We start from the raw sequence: 22,641 nt of genomic DNA, 5'->3' as shown, positions 1-22,641 counted from the left end.
TTTTAGGAGTATAAAAATAGGATTCACCGTGAGGTTATTTCATATGGACTACTCATTGAATTACTGTAAAACATTCTATATTGTGATATATATTGATATTGTGATATGCAATGATCTATATCAGGATCGAAGATTTTGGCCGTATCGCCCAGCCGTAGTTTAAATCCTTCCTAGTTCAACACAAACTACTATATAAAATGATATATTGAAATATTTTTCTCTATTACTTACCTTTAGTAATGCTGAGTGTGTTGTCACCACTGGCCACAAAATCATAGAGTGCCACAAACAGGTTGGGGTCATTCTCGCTGGGCCCAGCCAACAGGTTCTCTTTGGAGTTCCAGCGGGCCGCTTCTGTCAGACCCTGACTCTCAAAGTCTGGTCTCTGGAGAGCTTCTGAAAAAACAACAAGAGAAAACATATGCAGTTCACTAAAATGTGAGGAAAAACATCAAACGGTGCACTATTGAGAGGAGACTGAGGGAGATCTGTAGGTGTGTGTTTATGCAGTGACATTGTGAGGCCGCCATCCCATACGGCTTCACACATGTAGGATGATTCAGCAACAATGTCAACTGTTGCCTTCCCTGTGTGTCATTTAAATTCTTCTACATCCCATCAGCTGTGATCCCAACGTGGAATTAGAGTAATAAACCGGATCATGTGACCCGCTGTCTCTGTAACTTTTCATTTCCTGGATTATCCCTGCTTAGTTTTCATTTTCCTGAATACCTAGACAACTGCCACACATCAGACCGTGAGAACAAGTCTCAGCATGACTCTTCACCATAACTGTAAAATGGATGTGCTTGCTCTCACAGGTAATGAGCCCAGGTTCAAAGTGCTTTAACTTAGGGTTACGTTAATTACAGACGCAGCTTGAATTATAGGAATTTTAGCACAGTTAAGCTGATGGCTAAATTTCAAAATGTGGAAAATGGAAAGAATCAGGAGAAAAAGAGAACATTTTGTTTAAGAGAAAGAGAAACAACAGAAGAGGGAAGTGAGGAGAGAACATTTTTTTAAAGGCAGTTTTGCCTAAACATGAGCCTTATTGTGTGGCTTGCTCAGCTGTTGTCACACATGTTTTTAAGGCATCTAATATTTCGTTCCCCCGGCGCACAAACACCCACATCCTTCCAACAGAGACGACCGGCTACAGCTGCACTAGGTTTTCACCTTCCAGTGAGAATTTCACACTGAGGAAGATGTAGAGGAGGAAATATTTTATCTTTTTGATCCATTAATAAGAAAATAGCAATAGCCCATAAGTAACCATTAAGAAACCAACCAAACCCTGAAAAAGTGATAAAACACACTAAACCACTGAACCCAAACTTCAGCTCCCAATTCTCCACAATCACCGTATGACTGGGAAAAAAAAGTGACTAGCTACTGATGAGACAAAAGAAAGTATTACTGGCCAAGCCCAGCAATGCATTAAACATTGAATGGTTAAATAGCTTTGGGCCTCGATATTCTTTTCATTACTTTGCATTTTTTGAGTCTGGGGATTTAGTAACACCAAGAAACAAATCCTGACTCGTAAATGTTTCTTTAGTCATTTGGAAATTACGCTCTTCTACAGTTGTAAAACTAAACACAACACTAAAGCTATATTATTTACCTTCATGCAAAAATTAAAGTGAAATATATTTGCAGTTGACATCATTGTACACACATCCTAGGAAGTAAACAACTCCCAGACAGTGACAAAAATAGAACAATGGTCTGAGAGCATAGGTTGGGGGGACATGCCTGTAGTTATCATAACAACATACCTGCAAGTCTATGGCTTTTCCTCATGACTAAATAATGTAAAGGAGGCAACTGAAAACTGTTTTGATTATCACGCCTATTGGGAGATACACTGCACATGTATGTCTCGTTATCATAAACCTCAAGTATTTTTTTTCACAAATAGATTTATTCCCTGTTAAGAATGGACAAATGGAGCTAAAATGGCTGCCACAGTGGTATGTTTAATTTCACAGCCGTGTGCATTAACAAAGATTTAAAGTTTGAAGTGAAGGCTTTTAGCTCAGCAAAATACAGCAGCAGACATGTCTAAAATGCAGGTCACAGTCTTATTAAACATAAAACCAGCTGTCAATGACGGTTTTAAATTAGTGCATCGTATCATACCACTAGTAACGCAGGCAGGGAAATTGTGGCCAACTTCAAGCATTTCCCACTTGGATACACACACAAAAACAAGATGGAACAGTTATCCACTGTATCATCTCTGTCAACACTTTTGATGTTTTTGTTTCCTTCTACCCTTTAGGTTCATAATCCATCAAAAAGCTACTGGGTTCCCCTAATAACGTCTTAGACACATATTGTGGAGATGCAAGCTTTCCATCATATGATGGAAAGCACAGGACCATAACCAAGTCTCCTAGTTGCATAATGTAGAATATTACGCTCACCACATGTATTGCATAAGCTGATGTTAACTGAGAAAAAATATCCACCCATCTACAGTGTGTTTCTGCAAAGATACTGTATACGGAGTGAGAACACCTGATGTATTGTTTACAGACATGATGCCAGTATGTGTGCTAAGGTCCAGCTGGTTTGAAGGAGACCAATTTGTAAAAACAGCCACAATCATTCAATGAACTGTAACGCAACTGTGATCTATAAGGATTATTACCTTGACTTGGGAAAACAGACAATGATCAAGGCACAGCTGGATTTGATGAAAACACGGAGAAGAGAGCAAAGAGGATACTTTGTGACGTTGAACAGAGGAGTCACATGCACCGTCTCTGGACGTTTTAGACTGTTACATTGCAGCCATAGTGTAGTGCACGATATGAATAAAGCTTAATTTAGTGTGTTAAATTTATTATTTACGAATTAAGTTAAACTATGTGACAGTGCTAAAGACAGACTGTGGATGAAAAGGAAATACTATTGAATGTGATCAATTAAGTAGAGTACATGTAATCCAGAAGAAGAGCCTGCTTCTGGGAGTTGCTCTACAATTGTGTCCACCCCAGATGAAGGAGATTTGGGGTCACGGTTGGAAAATATACCACTTGCAAGTTCCTTAAAGCAAGTAGTAAAGCACAAATTTGTAGCACAACTCTAAGGAGGTAAACAGAACATAGTGTATGTGGCCCTCAGCCAGTCACATGCCATTGTTGACAAGTTGCAGGCATCAGAGTTGGGAGGCTGATGAAAGACTTTCACACAGCCTCTTCTGCCAAGCGAGGTTCGCCAGCCTGAGCACACTGAGACAATCAAAGCCAAATGTGGGGCTTCTTTTAGGTCAGTGAGATTAAATTTCATCTGGAGCATATTGCATGGCTCATACTCATACATACATATTTAGGTGGGCTCCAATCCTAAAAAAGAGAGAAACCTGTTGTGTTTTGGAGCACACAATCAGATACAGGTATCTATGTGCCTTATGCAAAAAAAAAAGGGAGACTATAGTCCTACATCACATGGTACAGAAACAGAAAAACCAAAAGGCCCTTCAGGAAATCGGTCACTCTCCTGCAGCAAAATGCCACTTTTTATAATGTAGTAGATTTAAGGCAGAGAATGTAGTCATAACGTTATCCTAATTCCAGTATGTTTGTTTAGAATTTGAAAAACTGGTCATTTTTCATTACCATGCAGTGATGAGAGATGTCAGTGACTGGCCAACAATCACTCAGTTCACTGGCATCTGAGAAATGTTTGACAAAGTCTTATGTACTATGTCTTACAGTTGCCGTTCAGATTTTTCTGACATAAGATTAAACATATGTCACAGACCTAAAATGTAGAGAACACTAGGATTAAATTAAAAAACATAGCCATCTTTTGTCAAATTTGGGTTTAAGCTGAGGCCAGAGATCAAGCAAGATAGTTAACAAGCTCCGAGATGCAGACCTGAGAGCCAGCGAGACATACCATATGTCCCGAGTTTGGCCTGGTCATAAAGTGTGTGGGCAGCGCATTTGAGCAGCCCATGCCACACATGTCCATTTTACGAGCCACAAATACCACAGCTCTTTGTGAGAGGGCGACAGCACACTGACACATGGACCATAACAATGCAAAAGCTCGAAGAGAGAAAGAAATAGAAGACATGGAAAAAAGGAAACTCAAAATGTGAGTGAGAATGAAACAGAATAAAGGTTCGTTATCAGACTGCAGTTCTTCAGAGTCATACAGTGGCAGGGATTATAGCATGAGCTGGCTGCATTACCAAGGATACTCAAAATGATTAAATCTGGAACTTTATAGGAATCCAAAGCAATGACACACACTGAAGCAAGACAGACGTTTCTTCAAAAACCAGACAACTTAAAAAAAGCAAATGGGATGTCTGGTTTTAAACATTGGATTAAAGGAAAATGCAACAAACTACCAGGTACAATAGAAACCAACAGTAGTCTGGGTCCAAAACTTCGAGTCTTTATGTGTCCTAGTCCACACATTCTGAAGGATGAGAGAGGAAAAATACCTAGCTTACATATTTCTCTTGCATCACCTGTTGTCACCTGAGTGTGAGGCAGTGGAGAACAGGGCAACAGTTTCATTTCATACCTTAGAGACAGTTCTACCCACTGGGGGAGATATTATGTTAAAGACAGGATATTCACACCAGATCCCTGATGGAGCAGGACAGGCGATCATAAGGCAACTTAACAGGGAAGAACAACCAATTTCCCTTGAAGAATAATACAAAGGAGGCCTCCACCTCTAATGAAGTGGTTTTAGGTCAGAAGGTTTAATTTGGGGTGGAACATCTCACCATGACATTTGCAGTGCCTTGTACCATATGGTCTGGAAATTAGAGACTCTTAATCACTGTCATCCACTTCAGTGGGGAGCGTACCAGGACTATTAACTCTATTAAATCATTTGGTTGCGCAATCTTTGGCACACATGGAAGTTCCATTGCCAATCAATTACTATGTTGATCATGTACAGACTCAGTGTGCCCTGGATTTCTTCGAAGTCCCCTTGTGTCCCCTTCATACATCATGGGCAAATCAATTACCCACTTTAACTGTGTCCAGAACTGCGTAATTAGAAGCAATGGAAAAGAAGTAATTGCCAGTCTGCATGCTACAAAGAGTGTGTGAAATATATAGATCTACATTATCTTCTGAATTAATTATAAAGCAGTGAACCAGATCCAAGCACTGGAACATAGAGGGGAACTGGAAAGGAGAGCGCAGACTGAGATTAGATCCCCTCTCCTCATAAACAAGAGTTAAGTGGGACACGACCAGGAGTCAGATTTCCTTGTATTCTCTTCTCCCTCTCTTTTTCCACTTCTTTCCTCTTCAGCTAGCCAGTGTGTCTGGCCTCCCTCACCCTCCCCTGTGCTTACTTTCTGCTTTCCCCTCCCCATTCTTCTGTTTCCACAGCGCAGAAATCATTGTTGAGCCTTTACACAGTGATACTTCATCTTTTATCCTTCTCCCTGTGTTTCTTAACTCCCTGCTTTTTTTCACGTGTGACATCTCTACTTTAACTTCTGTTTATATGTCTCCAAAGTGAACTTTAAAATCACGACCCAAGCTATAAAACGACACTACAGCCATCACAAAGTATTCTTACCTTCCAAGTAACAGCTGGAGGAGGACGAGAGGCCTTTCTTAGATTTACACCCCACCAATTTCAGGCATATCTCCAACATTTTCATTTGCTTTTTTTCCCTTCCCGCTTGAAAATGTTGTTGCTTGATAAAATCAGACGTCCCCGGAACGTTTCCCGTCTACATGTGTCCAACAAGAGAAAAGTTCAAAGGCAGGAAAAAAAAAAAAAACACTGACAAAAGGAGAAACAGCACCAAGCAAAAAGAGGTGTTGGGAATATGCTAGTTTTCTTTTCCTCTTGCCTTTCAGCTGCTGGAAATCCTCTTTTCCTCCTTTCTCCTTTCCAAAACAGAAAAAGCAGAGTCCGCCGTCCGGCAAATTCGATCAACTTTCTCTTCTGAGCGTCTCCATGTTTTTTTTCCCCTCTTTTGCTTCTGGGTTTTTGGTTAACTCCACTTCTGTAAGATACAACAACTATCCAAAAGTGCAAGGTTTGATCCAAAAACTTGCTAGCCCTGTAGATGTGTCAGTTGAGTGGGCAGTAGGGCAGTCTGAACGGTGCCATTCCTCTCTCCTGTCCCCTGTGTGAGTGTGTATCTGAGGCACAGGGACTACTCGTGCTACAGCTGCCAACAAAGGGCCTCTTTCAGGCTCAGCCTGCTGCACTCAATGACATCAGCTGAGCCCTCCCACCTCCAGCAGCAAACACACAATGAGAGGGAGAGACTGCTACCACACTCACAAGCACTCACCAAGAAGAATACAAACAGCAGCACACCATCACCCAAAACGCATGCCAACTTAAAACTTAATAGTTCTCCTTCCCTTCTGGTGGATTCATAAGATGATTACAAGAAGCTCCTCCTAAAACTTTTTACCCCCCCCCCCCAACTCTGTCTTTCTGCCACTCTCTCTCTCTCTCTCTATTCTTTTTGACCATGCTCTTTTCCTCTCTTTATTCTGAAATGTTTACAGGTTGAAGAATCAACTCCGGAAACAGAACCGGCTTGTTAAAGTCAAAGCTCTAAATCAAGAGCAGCTAACAGGGAGAAAAGTATAACCTTCGAAAGTCTACTCTGGACTTTACAAACCTTTCAAACAAAGGCGCATTTGCCATAGGCATTTTCAAATGGGACATGAAGTGAGCAAAATAATGGAATTAATCAAAATGAGATTTATCTTTTGATCTTTAGAGAGACATGTCTGTCCATGTGATTTTAGACAACAGCAGTGCTTTGGTTATATCTGGGAGATACAAATGATCCTTGGCAGAAGCAAAGCTGTCTTGCAACACAATTTTTTTTTTCTTTTCTGTCTTTTCTCAGCTGCCTCAAAGTGTTGTGATACACAGCTCACTCAGAGGTTTAGTCATACTTCTGAACTAAAAAACGACTAGAAGGAAATCTATTAAAAAGGTTGAAACGATTTTAAAAAATGTCAGATCCTTAATGCTTAGAATTGCATCTATTAAAAAAGTAATGTTATGAGTTCTGTGGCTTCTGTGCTCTTTTCCCAATTGTTGATTTGTAGTTCCATCAATCTCAACAATGCAAACGTCTTAGCTAAATCCAGGCACACCTATTTTTCTCTAATACTAGCACTTCACTTTGAGGTTCTTTTCCCTTTTAGTTTATTCTCCCATTCCTTATCACAGGATAACACACAATAATTATGTATTTCTCTGACTAGATTATAGACCATCTATAGAGTCAAAAACCAACAATGGCCATGCAACAAATACTGCAGAGTTAAACTCATGTTACTGTCAGAGAGATTATTAAACTCTTTAATCATTTCTGAGGTGTGCTCTCTTATTGCAGGATATTGTTATTTTGCCCACTGGTGTTATATGGCCTAAAAGGATTGTTGGCCGTCATTACGCTTGAAAATGAAACCACAAATGCACAAAGGGAGCTGTAATCTACTGACTAAGTCTGGCAAATATTTCCCTGATAAATGAGATAAGAAGCCCAGTCAAGTGGGTGATTATATGTTGGTGGGATGCCAGCTTGATGACACAATAGCACAAACCACTTAACTGGCTGACCTGGTCACTGGAACCTTTACTGAAGGTGGAGAAGCGCTGACTAAAAATATGCCCCATACAGAGAAATATACAAGTTACAACAGATTTTGTTTCAATCCTAAAAACATAAAGTGAAAGCAGTGACAGGAACTATATGTCAACCATAAGGCCTAATTGCAAGATAGGTCGACTGGTCAACTTGGCAAGTAATACAAGGAGAGGAGAAGGGAACAATAAACAGAGGTTTCTGCAGACCAAACTGATTGATGTTCAACATAAGACATGCAAAAATATGATAGAGTAGAAAGAGGAAAAAAGACCCCAAAATAAAGTTTGTGTCAGTCTGTGCAACGGGATAGTACCCCAAGATGTATGCTATTATTGTCTATGTTTATGAGCAAGTTTGCTAATGGCTGGGCATGTTTCATCAAGGGTGCATATAATGTGTATTATTATACTTCCTTTAAAAAGGAAACTTTTGACAGTTGGAAAAGTCCTTGAATTATCAGTCAAACTATTCCCTGATCAATAGTAAGCGGTTGAGATCAAGATTTTTATTTTGTGCTGGGAAGACTGCACACAACTCAAGATCACAGATGACATTACAGACTTGATATGGGCTGGCTTGTCTGTTTGGTGTGGGTAGTGATGCTCTCATTAGCATCTATGCCTATTTTTAAACCTCAATGCCTTTAACATCCAGTAGCATGGTGCATCATCGCAGTACAGCAGTGCTGGTATGGCAAACATTTGTGTTCCTCTACTGCACCACCCCAAACACCAATTAAGAAGAAATGCAGGCTTCCTCGAAAGGCCCATTAACTTACCGCAGTCACAAAGTGTTGGGGAGATGAGAGGATGAAGGGAAGAGGAGAGGGGCTATTAAAAAAAATGGAGGAGGAAAGAGGAAAAAAGGTTGCAGATGGAGAAACATGAAGCACATTGTTTGGAAGTGAGCTCATAGGAGAATCGCTCACTCGCGTTTTATAATCCGGGCCGTGTATGTTAACAGTTAGCTGACGTACATCCACCCACGGGATGGATTTTGGCCCTTTTCCTCTCATGTAACCCCCCTCCTGCTTTACCAATTCCATTCTTTAAATCTTAAAGCAGACAACAGGTTGTATTCCCAAACTCTGAGGCAACATTTGCGTTATGATTCAAACTTTCACTGTTACAGCATTTAGATGATATTGACATTAATACAAATGTTCCACTTTTTTGTCATGTAATCATATTTTATATATATATCCAAACTATCAATTATGAACATTACTTTGATACTTAAAAGAAACATAATTCACTGAGCAAGTATGACCCCCTTAGTTTTTAAACCAAGCGAGCTTTCTAATTACAGAGGAGGTTGCGGGTGGGAGACAGGGGGAGAGACAAAGCCGTGTAGGGTCCTAATAGTAATTATGCATTGCACATGGCTCGTCATTCACTGCACTGTCTGACCAAGCAGTCATAGAAATGTCTAACATCCAAGTGACTTAAATATCAGAAATACAATGTGTTGTATGGATTTATGTGTGCGTGTTTGTGCGTGTGCGTGTGCATGTGCGTGTGTTTGTGCGTGTGTGCGCACATGTGTGTGTGAGAGTATAGGTGTACACGCATGTGGCTGTTTACTCAGGGCTCTCTGGAGAATGCAGCCAGAGTGTCTGAGGCGTGCAGACGAGTGCATGAGGTTAAGGGGTTCAGAGTTCCACATAATTCTCCACTTAGTATTATCCACAGGGAAAGTGGACACTTCAGAACAAAACGGTGGCTGCTCTGGTTCAAGGTTAAGGGTTCTAGCATGAGCCTGAGGTGGTAATAACTTATCAAGGGGACAACAGTGAAACTGAACATACAGAACGCAATCTCGCAAGCAAATTAAAATACTTTCTACAGCTTCTGGTGCGCAGAGATCACCACAGGCACAGTGAAAAAAAGGCAAACAACATTTTTTATGTTGATTCTCACTGGGCTTGTTAGAAACCCCCCCCACTGTATTTTACATGGAAACAGTGAAACTGACCCAGAGGTCATTAAACACATTTAATGATGAAATCCCACGTTACGTGCATGCTCTTGTGTATCAGCTCACGCACAAACTCTCTCTAGTCAAATCCCTCTCATTTCACGTGACCAGCTTAGCTTTACAACAATCTTTAATACAGGCGGGCCTTGTAGACCTGCGAGCACACAGCGTTGAGACAGAGGAAGTTAAACCCAACCGACCTATTGAAACGGGACTAGAGGAACCATTTTATCATGATGACTGACACAAACTAGGGCAACACAAACCAGTTGACTAAGCAGAACCTTTGGTCATTTCTCCACACGATATAGCTGTAAGCCCAAACAAAACTATGTATTGCCAAAAATATGCAAACCTGCGGAGAATAACAATGTAGGCATGCAGGCCCAGAGTTAAAATTTCATACTTTGAGCAAACAGAAAGCCAGGTCAAAGGCAAATACAACTATTAATCACTTGTCAGGGATTAAATGCTGTGCTAATCATCGTGTTGAAAAGGTCTGTGGAAATTAAGAGATCCCAGACAAATTAGTTCTACTAAGAAATAGCAATGCTTGTGTGTGTGTGTGTGTGTGTGTGTGTGTGTGTGTGTGTGTGTGTGTGTGTGTGTGTGTGCTAATCCAGTCATTTTCATAATTTAGCTAAACTAATCAATTTGACAGTGCTGGAAGAAAGCATAACTTTTTTATATTCCATTGTTTTATGAGTGTGCAGACAAGGAAAGCCAAACTATTTTAGGTGGGGGAGAGAAAGCAGAAAAGGGTGCGTGTGTACATATGAGTAGGAGATTTGCAATTCTACAGCGATCTAAAGAGAAAGCTAGTAATAAGGTTTTTGCTTTGGGTATATTCATCAATTCAACAGCATAGAAAGACAAGACCTTAATAAGAGCAGACAGACATAGTAAGCAGGGCACAGAGCCTGTTTTTACAAACTATCAACCTTAAATGTTTTTGAGATGCTATCTAGATGCCTAAGGGAAAGACCCCATTTGTCTGTATGCCCACTGAAACAGATACATAAAGAGGGATTCTGGCTATGAGGCTCTCATGCTGCAGCAGTGGAGCTCCTTTCGTTCTTCTTTGTGTCTAAGTGGATCCAGATGCAGTAAGCAAAGCAGGCCTCCTCTTATAGCGCTATGAAGAGGAGCTTAACACAACACAAAGGGACAGGACAGCATACCAGTACTGTATGGACTGTACTGGTGAGGGGGGTAAAAAAACAAAACCAGACAATAATGTGACTGGCCCGACGAAGCCTAAGTGGATAGGATTTTGTTCATTCCTGCTCAACGGCGATCATTTTTTGGTGACAATCAACTTCATCTAAAAGGCTTGTGTCAAATCATGCCCTCTGTAATCTGTATGGGGAGTCTCACTGACCAAGAGGGCCCATAAATGGCTGAAACTTTACAAAAAGACAGAGTTGGCATCTTAGGTAGCAGGTTGTCTGTAGAGAAAACAACAGCTGCGTCTGGAGCTGGGGCTGCCTGCTCGGGCATGGAGAGAGGGGAACAGGGGGTGTTTTTTCTGTATGTGTGTGTGTGTGTGTGTGTGTGTGTGTATGCATGGACCCGGGTGGCGAAAAGCTGCCGATCTGCATTCCTAACCCAACTTGGAGGTTCTCGGTATGCACGTGAGTGTTGTATCCTGGTGGCCTTACTGATGATGAATGCCCGCACGATAAACATTAAAAGCAAGCTAAACAAATTTCAACCAATGTATCAGTACATCTAAATTTTCAACTGATACGAGTGTGTTCGAAACTGAGCTATCCCAGATTTCATAACATGCACTGTTGCAGACACTGATGTGAATCTAAAAACCAGGGAGAGAGTCAATGACTCAACGGGATTGTTTGTCCTAAACCGACATGCTTACACTTTCAATTGTTCTGTGCAAAACACTGTGTACCTTATGGATATTGGTAAAAAAAAGCTTTGGTTCACGCTTTTGTTTGTGTCTTTGTGAGTTTTTCTTCCTTGTTTGCATTTGGGATTTTTTTCCCCCTTCAAATTAACTTTATATTAAGTAAAAGATCATTTCTCAGTTTTAGCAGTTACATGTTTTTTCCGCAATGGAATTCATTATAAATGTGTCTAAATGTTCTAGTTTAAATGTAATATATAAACAAACCAGAAAAGAACTATGTCAGGTATGGTTTTAAAATTGTATGGACTAAATATTAGTCAAACATAAAATATATAAAGCAGCATGACATTGTCTTACATGACAGGAAAAAAGTGTTGAGATTGTAGTTAACTATTAAAAAAGGTATAACACACACCCATATTGCATAAATAAAATACACAAATACTCTCGACTTCTACACTCTGAATGCACCCTTCTGTTCCGTTTACTGTTGAATACTGTACATTTTTGTGTGCTCAAAATTGATTTTCATTAGTTTAGCCTGTTTGTTTTTGCAATTGTTCTGTGTCTATAAGTCTGTTCTATGAAATGTACACACACATAAAATAAAACCTGAGAAAGAGATCAAGACGAAGAAACAGAGAGAGACAATGACAAACAGGATAGAAGAGGAACAAAAAGAGGAAGGGAGAAAAAGAGAAGAAAGGAGGGAGGGAGGGAGGGAGGGAAGGGAAGGGGATTGCACCAGTTATTTGAGGGAGGAATGCACAAGAGGTCACATTCTTCACTCCACTGCTGTGGCTTGCCCTGTGTTCAACTCTCTCTCTCTCTTTTTCTCTGTGTAAAAAAGGCAATATTACTCAACACAATCTCTGGTGCAACAGATCACATACATTGTGATTCATTTGAAAATAGAGAGGTGAAAACAGTTCAAGAGGCTGAGGATGAACAGGCTGTAGGCCAGGAATCTATTGATATGGTAATACTGATGCGATAAGTTACTTATACAACAGGGCTTTTCATGAATGCATTTTGACATGTCACAGTAGGAAAAGCACATGTGAAAATAATAATTAACATTGGCTGAATTCCATTAAGCCACTTCAGTTTCAAGGTACTGTTCATGCTGGCTCACTATCAGTGTCCTGGCTAACTCGGACATTTGGATAAAGCAAAACCATCAACGTCAGTAAATCCTGTGCCTTAATGACCATGGCGATTCAAAATGTCTGCTGTGAACAATGCTTATTAATAGCAGGAACCAGAATTATTTCTTATCAATGTAAACTACTGCCATAGAGAGAAAGTAATACACACATTTTATGTAGAGCATCTTTCCATTCTAGTCCCATCCTACAATGTTCTATAAACAGAAATACTGTTAATGTTTTACCTTTTAACTAATCTCAGACTGCTAGCTTAAAAATATCTGAAATGTCATTAGCACAGGTCTTAAACCAATAGATGTGTTCCTCCTCACTGTAAACCACTCCTATGCAGACAAAACTATAATTAGACGAGCACAATAGATTAATCTCGTTGTGGTTTTCTGTGGGAAATGTGTGGTCATATGTGCATTTCCTACATTGACTTTATCACTCAGACTTGTACCATTTCAGATTTGGACAAGATATTTTAAAAAAATACTGCATATTTATCATGCTTTATTCTGACTTTTTGCACCAGCACGACTGCCTTAAGTGTCCTGAACTGAGGTCAATGTGGATCTTGAATACAAGAGTTAAAAGAGGGAACTTAGACATAGACAAGAGCATAGACTACCTTGATTTATAAACACAGCTGTTCTGACTAGTCATCTGCTAGGGTGGTAATAAAGTGGACTCCTTTCCAGGTGGTCAAAACTTGATGAGAGGGGAAAACATTTACTAATCAGCAAGGTGTCATCTGGCAAGGGACAAATGTGTCTCTCACACACAGCCTTTCTGACACACATTAACAAAATAACTTTTGCAGGCAATTTTGTCAAAATGTAAAAACCATTAAATCACTAGGTTACGTAAACAGATTAGATAAGGGAGAAGTTGTTACTTCACAGGGTCCTTATGTGTTTATGTGTTTGTGTGTGCATGTGTGTATACACATTAGTCTGGCGACATGGCCAGTCATGGCGAAGGACAAGCCACCAGGGGCCCAACAGCTGGCCTAAATGAGCATTACTATGAGGCGCCTGCTGCGTGGGCTTTGTACTTGGGTGTGCACACACACACGCACACATATATAGACCCCCCCTCCTCCCGTCTTTAGAATCCACAGGGATCATGGGAGGAGATTTGGTGTATAGACTGTATAGATTCCTCGAGTTCCAGCCAAGAAAGAGCCAGACAGACTAAAAAAGAAATGGATTCACTTACTGCATAACCGCTGAACGCAGCTGCTGCAGGAAAAACACACAGAAATCAAATGATGTCACTGAAAGGCTACATGAGAGAAGGTGTTAGACTGTCTAACCTCGGCCCAAAATACATCTTTTAAACTACATTAACCACCATCACTTAAAAATGAAACCCTCCTAATGAGCACCTAAGATTATTAACAAAACATTTGTAGTGGAGCAAGAAACATTTGCCTGCCACAGATAAGCTAGACGTTAACATGACATCTGGCTTCAAATAAAGATATTTATATTTTGCTGGTACACACTACCTCCGAAATTTTTGCTAGCTAAGTAAGTGTTTTTATTAGACAGAAAAAAATAGAGAGATGACAGAAAATGAGAGTGAGGGGGATAACGTGCAACAAGGATCGGCCTTGAACTGGGAAAGTGGGGCATGGATCGCGCCTTAACCCCACCAGGACGCACCCATGTTCACATATTTTACAGTATTCCCTTTTATGTGCTCCACAGACATGCAAGTCAAACGGTTTGTTATTTAGTTGCCAGTGGACAGATTGCTAACCGGTGTCCTGTTTTTACTGTTTTCTGCCTTGTACACACTGCTCGAGCACCCGATGACCCTGAATAGAAATGAGCAAATAAAAACAATGAACAAGCAATGGACATGTCATCTTCCTTCATCCCCACATTATAGTGTGCGTGGATATACTTGAAGCTTTGCCAGTCTAGCCTCCAGGCATCAAACAGGGTAACATTGTGGGGTGACGCTTATGGGTAAGAAGAAAAGTCCTGTTGTAGCCTATTGAAACCTATCCAAGCAACAAGCAATGAGCCAGAGGTCCCTAAATTTTCTGTAACCCAACTCGTCTGGCTGATGACCATAAATTGGCACTGTTCTCTTTTTGTTGTCTGCAGATGAAAGTTGGCTGTAGTAAACATTTGAGACAATGAGGGCAATCAGTAGCCAATCACATGCCAAAACCGCAGTCTGTAAAACCCTTACACTGTTTCCAGCTGTTGTTGTTTTCCAGTAGTCCAGTAGTTTTAGGGGGATTTACAGCTAATAGGTTATGCTTCATATGAAGGCAAATTTTCATGAAAAAAGTAATTGAATAAACAGAAAACTAACTTCTCTCTTGCAAACCAGTAATGATATAATGTATTGACAGTTCCAAACCTTGTTGCGTAGTTTGCATTAAAAATTGCATAACTGAAACTGGTCAGGAATGCATTTACTTAGGAGCGATATGGTTTAATGAATGCACTCCTTGTATGTCAAATTCCCATACATTTAAGATACCTGTGACAGCCGATATGCAACCATGATCAAAGCTTATGATGTGGTCTTCCATAAAACAGGGATGGCATGATAAAAGATGCAGCTCATCTTTATTATATGCAAGTGGGTTGAGGTTTGCCTTGTGTTCTGCAACTCTTGATCTATCCACGGATGAATTCAAACATGGCCGCCAGTTCATTTCAATGAAAGGTACTCACCAGCGAATAAGTAAAAAGAAAAAAAGTGTGGATGGCCTCTAGCTCACCTGTAAGAGCATGTGGCCCATTTAGGCTGGCACCTTTGTGGCTTTTTGTTGAATATCATCCCCTCTCTCAACCCATTCCTGTCCCTCTTCAGCCCTAAAAAAAGTTTCTTCTGTGTCCCATCATGAACTAATCACACATACGAATCAGTGTCTTTAGCTAATGCCTAGTTCACACTAAATGACTTTAGCCCCGATTTTCCACTTGTGGACAAATTTTGGGGCCCTCTGATAAAATTGGGCTCTCCAGAAGAGAGGCAAATCAGCGTTGACTCTGCGCTTCTGAGACTGAAAGCCGCGGGCCGAAGGGAATGGGGGAAACCTGGTGGCGGGGGTTGCCTATTGAAAAATGGTCCAAAGTTGTTGTTGCACCCAGAGAAAACAGGCTATATATAGTAAGGACGTGTAAAAACAGACTATTTTGTGAACATGTGTGCCAACGACCACACTCCCTAGCTCCTGTTATACTATGTTCTTATCATTATGGGAAATTATACATTAGGTGAATATTCTATACAAGAATGCTTAATGAGAACACATGATATTAATTGAGTAATATTTTTCAATGAAAATGCTATCTAGGTCACAATTGCAATGTATCCTATTAAAACACATTAACTCTATAAATAAATGTAACCACCAGGGGCAGATTTCCCTTTAATCGTCAAATGTGGGCACAGTAATGACTAAAGCCCTTTTCACACAGACCATGCAAACCTGAAATTATATTGACATTACCCGGTGGGGCTGTATGTGAGAACACATGTCTGAGTCAGACAGAACGGGCATCAAACAGTGTTTACCTTGCCAGCTCCCTGCTTCAAAGACTGGGTAATCTCATAGTGGGCTCATGTGTGAATACAGCCACTCATATTCCGGTGTATTAACCCACGGAACGACGGGCTTGTTGATGACGTTTATATAATTCCTGCAGCAAACAGCAGGACAAGACAAACCCCTGACAGTGAAGAAGAACGGTGATTTACACAAAGACGGGAATGACAATGTCTAACTGGAGAGACGACAAGATTCTGTCAGTAAGGACTGACACCAAAATCATCTGACAAATTCAAAGAACGCCAATGGACTCTGTTGTTTGCCTTGTCAGGTACTCCCCCCTGCCATGCTACCCAGAACCGCCCGATCCCCTCGCCTAAATCTCACAGTATTTCAAGTAAGTGACACTGAGAATCTCCGGTTGTGTGCTGCATGTGTGAAAGGGAAATTCTGGACTAGCTCCAGATCTAATTCTCCTGACATTGTTCAGGGTTCATATGTGAAAACGGCTTAAGTTACCTCAAAATCACACAATAATGTTGTGATCCTCTTTCCTTTGAACCCTCCAACCTACAAGTCCCACCTGCTTTCCTCTTTCCTCAGTCAGCTCTTTTCAGGGAATGGCAGGAAAACAAATAAAAGGCCTCGTTCTTTTGTTGAATACTTTTACACAACAATTCCCCTTCCTGCATACTAAAATTAAGGGATGCGCAAATTTAAAAAGGAACTTGATTTTACTATACTTAGTGTTATAACTAGAACAATCTCTGACTAATGAAAAGCTTATGCTGATCATAATAAAATCATACTATGATGATTACACCATCTATGTTGTTTTTCTATTTAAGTTAAATTACTTTCGGAATTTCACACCCAAAATGGTACTGGTGTGGTAAGGACAAGTCTCAGCCGTTCATTATTACTATATCCGTGTGCTTTCTACTATTAAATTGTAAACCTGATGTTAAGTTTTTTACATAAGAAATGACCACTGCCAGACACACATATAATCAATCCAGGATCTATTTTTGTATCTACGGATAAACAATATACATAACAGAAGAGAACCCTAGAAAGAAGTGATCAAGTACACTCTTCTGCTGTGCTCAGACCTGTTTCTTAAAACAGGCCTGGTAACCAACTGCAGCTTGTAATCTAGTCCATGAATCATCCAGGTCCATGGTAATAAGGAGATGCTCAGTTATCTGAGCTACACAGAATGAAAACGAAATGCTGGAAATACAGGATGTGTGTTATGGTCCAAGAAATGTACTACCCTGCGCAATCCTTATGATCTGTGCTAGCTAGCCAGTGAGATCATACCTCCCCACTGTACAGTACACAGAGGTGCCAAGAGCAGAGACAGGTCTTTGCTTGCCCTTCACTGCCTCAGTCTCTCTCACAGGCAGCTGCATGCAGAGGTTTGAACCCGCCCGCTGAGAAGCAGCATGGCGCTGGCATGCCTAGTGTTAACTGGCTGGTGCTCACCAGTATGAAAAGAAAAAAAGATGTAAAATCATGTGTTGATATTGCCCTCCTCTTGCACTATGACTCACATCCCCTTTCATAGTCTAACCTGCTCATCACAGGAGGAAAGGGGCAGAAAGGGAAAACAAGCACACCCCCTGTCACTGACCCTTTGCCAAATTCGATCCATTTACCGGCAAAGGCTCTCATTCTGTTTTTCTGACCTTCCCTGTCCTGTCCCCCTCTGTGTTATGCAAGACTTAAGAGTCAGTGGAAAGTATTCCTGCCGAGGCATTCACAGCCCTGCAGACACATTTGGTAAACTTATCAGTTAAATGGATGCATGGCAATGGCAAGATATATATATATATATATATATTTTTTTTTTTAACGTGCAGTTTAGCTCTCTCAAATGATGCATTCATTTTTCTGAACTGGAACTTCTGCACTTTTATCTAATTTTGGTCTGCATTGAATACATTTTCTGTCAACCTCACCAATACTTTCCACTGATGTCTTAAGACAAAAAAAATGTATGATCCAGCTCAAGATGTTATTGGTCCATTGTCCTAACCCCCCACTGAGTCATCATTACATTGGATGAGAGTTAAAAAAACAAGAAAATTCTTTAGTTTTTTTTTTTTAGATTTTTGTTTGATTTGATTTAGAGTACAAACCTCCCTGTACCTTGCTTATATTGTGTTATTCTGAACAATATATTAATAAAATAAACCACCCTGAAGGCACTTTCATAAGTCAAAATAATAAACAATTGACTATAAAAACAAGAAATGAAGTAACTGATGATATCACTGCTGGTTTTATGATTGAAGCTACAAAAGTTTGCTTTCTGTGCACTGCCATGCTTACTTTAAAAATGTAATTTGAAGGGACGTAGAAAGAACAAAATCCTCTAAAAGTAAACCAAGAAACAAGACACACTGCTTCATATGGTCATGGATTAAAAGATACACAATTCTGAGAAGAAACATAACCAGGCATCTATTTGAAATGTGATATAGTGGATATTGGGTCCTTGCAAAGCATGGTGAGGCTCTATGCCAGCAGTATGCTCGCCTTCCCCAGAGGCAAAAAGGCTCCATGAGTGCAGCATGGGTGGGATTAGCTCATTCAGGAAGGGCCATGTTTTAGGTGTATCTGTGACTACAACAGCTGTGTCATTCACTAATAAGTTCAGGTATCCTTTTATCTGGCAACAATCTACACTTGTCTTTTTTTCCTGTTTGTGCAATGCATGATGGCATCTCTCTAACAATCAGTTGTATGGTACTTTTCATAATGAACCCACTATATAGGCTAGTGCAAAGAATTTCTCACTAGAAATTCAGCAGCTTCTCCATTGTGATGATCTGCTGCTTTGTCGTGTCTTAAATGATAGGAAACAGGATATCTTTTCATTTTGGGCTGATGGTTGGACAAAAAAGTACTCTGAAGACGGCCTCTTCGGCTCCGGCAGCTTATTATGGGCAGTTTTAGCTATTCTCTATTTAGGACCGAGCCTGAATGTAGGCTGCCACCAGCGTCCAGAATATCTTATAGCACTTTGTTGTACACACTACACACCGTCCTGTACAAACACAGGAGGAGGCACTGTTGAGCTCTGCCACATTTCAAAACCTCCCTGTTTAAAATCAGAGATGTGGCAGCATTTTTTTTTTATTGTTTCTGACTTCCTCTCCATCTGTTCCTCAGCCAATGCAAGCTTAGTGAGGCTGGTAAGGACGGGGACATACTCATCTTTTACTGTGTGCCCGGTACCATCCTCTGTTCATATAATCGGGCCACATAGTCCACAGCCTTAGTGCACTTTCCCCCACAAGACTGCTGTGACTCTCTGTGATGGGAAGTTAGCCATTAATTGTTTAAGTCTAGAAGAAAGTACTTTGCAATCTTACCAAGTTGTGAGCAGTCCATACATTTCTTCCTGGTGGAGAATGTTGCCATAATGTAACATTGGTTAATTTACAATGCTTCAATCTCTCTGTGTTGAGACTTTTTTGTTTGGTAAATGGATTCAGATTAATCTGACAGTAGAAGTAAATGTCAGAAATACAAAAGATTTCTAAGAGCTCTAGTTACTGTTGTTCATTTCTGTGTAACAAACAGATGGCTGGGAAATCTCCAACCACAGGATCAATAGGCCAAGCTAATATACACGCAGGATATCAATACCAGTGAGTAACTCAACCCTGTATGTAAAAAATAAAAACTATCTCTAAGGAATATATCAAAGTCCCAACATCTGTTCTGTGTTTTAAATGTTGTATTGACAAAAATATTCATCAGCTTATCAGATGAAAAGTATGCCAAAATTCTTGTTAGGGACGAATTGCTTTTAACACTTTTCCTGTAACATCTATAGAATAATGTTTTAATTGTCAGTATAATATTGGAAATTATAAAATACTAAGTAAATGTCTACTCTCACTGTCAATGGAACAGATATTTGAAGTTCTCTCTTTATCAGTGGTTCTCACTAATGACAAGATGTCTTGTTATGTCCACAATTCAATGATGAGCTCATAGGAGAGAAAAAAACAGAAGCGATCAATCAATTATCAAAATAGTTGGCAATTTTTTACCAGCTGTCAACTAATCGACTAATCGTTGCAGCTCTAAACATGACAGTGGATGTACTAGTAGAGAACACTACTACAGAGTCTGCCACTTCGCCATCACGTTGAGAATAACTCATTTTTCATCAGTTTACTACGCCAGAGATATCAAGTGGGTCTATTTAACAACATAGCCATTGGAGTTTCCCGCACATATCCTTAATTAAAGGCCACCTTGCTAGCAGCAGTAAGTCATGAGTTGTAGCATTTAAAAAAAAAAACACTATTATTGGTCAAATGACAGACAGAAGATCACAACAAAGATCAGTGACCAATCAAGAGTGCAAATTCATTTTAGTCATCTCCAGGGTCACCTACGGGTCAAGAGGGGTTTTGGGAGCTTTTGCAATTTCTAAATACGTATTGTAGTAACATCATCTGCATCTTCGATTCTTGCTTTTGTGAATAATACGGTCAAAATGCTCAAACCAGTCTACTCATTTACATTATGTTATTTACTTTGATGAAAAGTAATGTCGCAGAAAGACTAGGGGAAGCATAAGACAGAGAGGTGTTTGATATTTGGCGTGTGGATGGTCATATGCATGCAATGCTAAACCTGCATTTAAAAAAGTATAGCACTGAAGAAACTGATAAAAGTTAGACAAACACATTTGGTGTCAATGACAAGTGTCAATACAATCGTTTTGTCAGAAATATTTGTTCTTACCGTGCACAGCAAAAACATTACAGGGCTGGGTCCCATGGCGCGACGACTCTCTCTTTCCACCCTTGATGAAGGCTGGCAGACTAGGTCTCCTCTGGTCCCCTACAAACTTCCCCGGCTGCTGCCCCATAAGGGCAGGGTGCCAGGCCGCAGCCGGGACTCTCCAAGCTGGACTCAGTTGCTCACCGTCCAACAGTTCGCCACCCTGCAAGGAGGGGATCGGGAGAATATAGGAACCCCTTTCCCTGGCTCAGTCTGTCTTCTTCTGGAGTATGAGTGATGCGGGTCACTTATGCAGATCCGTATTACTCCAGAATGTCTCTGTTTATCATGCATTAATGGATCCTGAGTGCTTCAGAAGTCAAAGAAAAGCATTTCAAAGTAATCTAGAGGAAGGAAAAAAACAATCAAGAATCAGTGTCAGTTTGTTTCAAAACAGAAAGCTACATTAGAACATCTTTGAAATGGTTGAAATAAATAATACAAAGGATCCAACCAAATTTTTCTGATACATTTCTGTGCCACATAACTGGGCGAGAGAATCTTAGTCCGTGGTGACTTGGCTTGGAAGGCAACGGAAGGGTTGCCAGTTCAAGTCCCTATATGCACCAAGTACAGAGTTTGGACTGGTAACTGGAGAGATGCCAGTTCGCCTCCCGGGCACTGCTGAGTTGCCCTTGAGCCAGGCACCTAACACCCAACTGCTCAGGGTGCCTGTCCATGGACAACCCCTTCACTCTGAAACCTCTCCATTAATGCATGTGTATGGGTTCTGTTTGTGCATATGTGTGTATTCTGGGCCTGTGTTCTGTGTAATTTGTTACTAAGAGTATGCTCTTTTAACTGTCCTACTTCAACTATGCTGTCAGTACACCTACATTAGTGTGCTTCCTCCTGTAAACAACCTCATTTCTCTCTGGTATATCTCTGAATTTCCCCTTTCTAGTGCCAGTCATAGTTTAAATACAACAACAAAATTGGTAAACATCAGGATACTGCATGCTACACACAACTATCAGGAAAGGGTGTGTTAGTGTGTAGTGTCGACACAAAAGGAACTATCTAGACATCGAGGACATACACAACTGTAAAACTAAAACATAACTGATCTGCAGCAGGGCAATCATTATTGTTATCCATAAACCCATCGTCCCTGTGCAACTTGTATTTTAACAGCAGTGTCAAAAACTTTTAATCATCAGCAATAAGCACTAAAGTGAGAATGACAGACTTCTACACCATAACCCTAAACTTGCACCGTAGTTACAAACTTGTGGAAGTAAAGACAAATGAATTCACACTTACATAGAAACATGTATATTGTTGTTTAGCTTGCGACCTCAGGCTAACGTTAAAGTTAGCCATGGAGGCTAACCAACGTTAGCTGGTGGTGTTCAGAGCCAGACCCTTAAATGCACCTCGAGCACCCAACAGTTGGTTCTTGCTGTTAACACGCTGGTTTACAAACGTCGGACAAAGTGCACTCAAATGTCTCAAAAAACATCTCTGGTTACCCAACTGAATGCTTAGCAACTGGCCTGTCCAAAGCCAAAGAGTATTCAGTGGGTTTCAAACTTCCGTGTCCACTCTTCCCGTCTTGCGGAGCTTCTTCCCCTGTGGTACCCGGACTGAAGGCACTTCAATCAAGAAGGAGGTGAAGAGAAGTCGAGGAAACTCAGCCGGCCAGAGACCGACGACTCTTTCTGCAAGTCCTTCCCTCTGT

At 40.6% G+C, this 22,641-nt stretch overlaps 1 protein-coding gene across 4 annotated transcripts in view; it reads right to left on the bottom strand.

Annotated features, from left to right (window-relative positions):
- Nucleotides 1-21,252, bottom strand: part of abl1 (c-abl oncogene 1, non-receptor tyrosine kinase) — a 31,729-nt gene extending 10,477 nt beyond the window's left edge. For 2 of the 4 annotated variants that reach the window (XM_083930070.1, XM_083930071.1), the window contains exons 1-2: nucleotides 20,922-21,252; nucleotides 232-396 (exon numbers count right to left, since the gene is read on the bottom strand). In XM_083930070.1, coding sequence (XP_083786196.1) covers nucleotides 232-396; nucleotides 20,922-21,048 — 292 coding nt within the window. In that variant the 5' untranslated portion in view covers nucleotides 21,049-21,252. Of the gene's footprint in view, nucleotides 1-231; nucleotides 397-5,574; nucleotides 6,043-20,921 lie in introns of those variants that run through there. The other 2 variants (XM_083930072.1, XM_083930073.1) reach the window with 1 other exon arrangement.
- Nucleotides 21,253-22,641: the final 1,389 nt, after the last annotated feature.

This window comes from Echiichthys vipera (genome assembly GCF_963691815.1).
Source record: "Echiichthys vipera genome assembly, chromosome: 16".
NCBI lineage: Eukaryota > Metazoa > Chordata > Actinopteri > Perciformes > Trachinidae > Echiichthys > Echiichthys vipera.
This window is presented reverse-complemented; position numbering and strand designations above follow the sequence as displayed.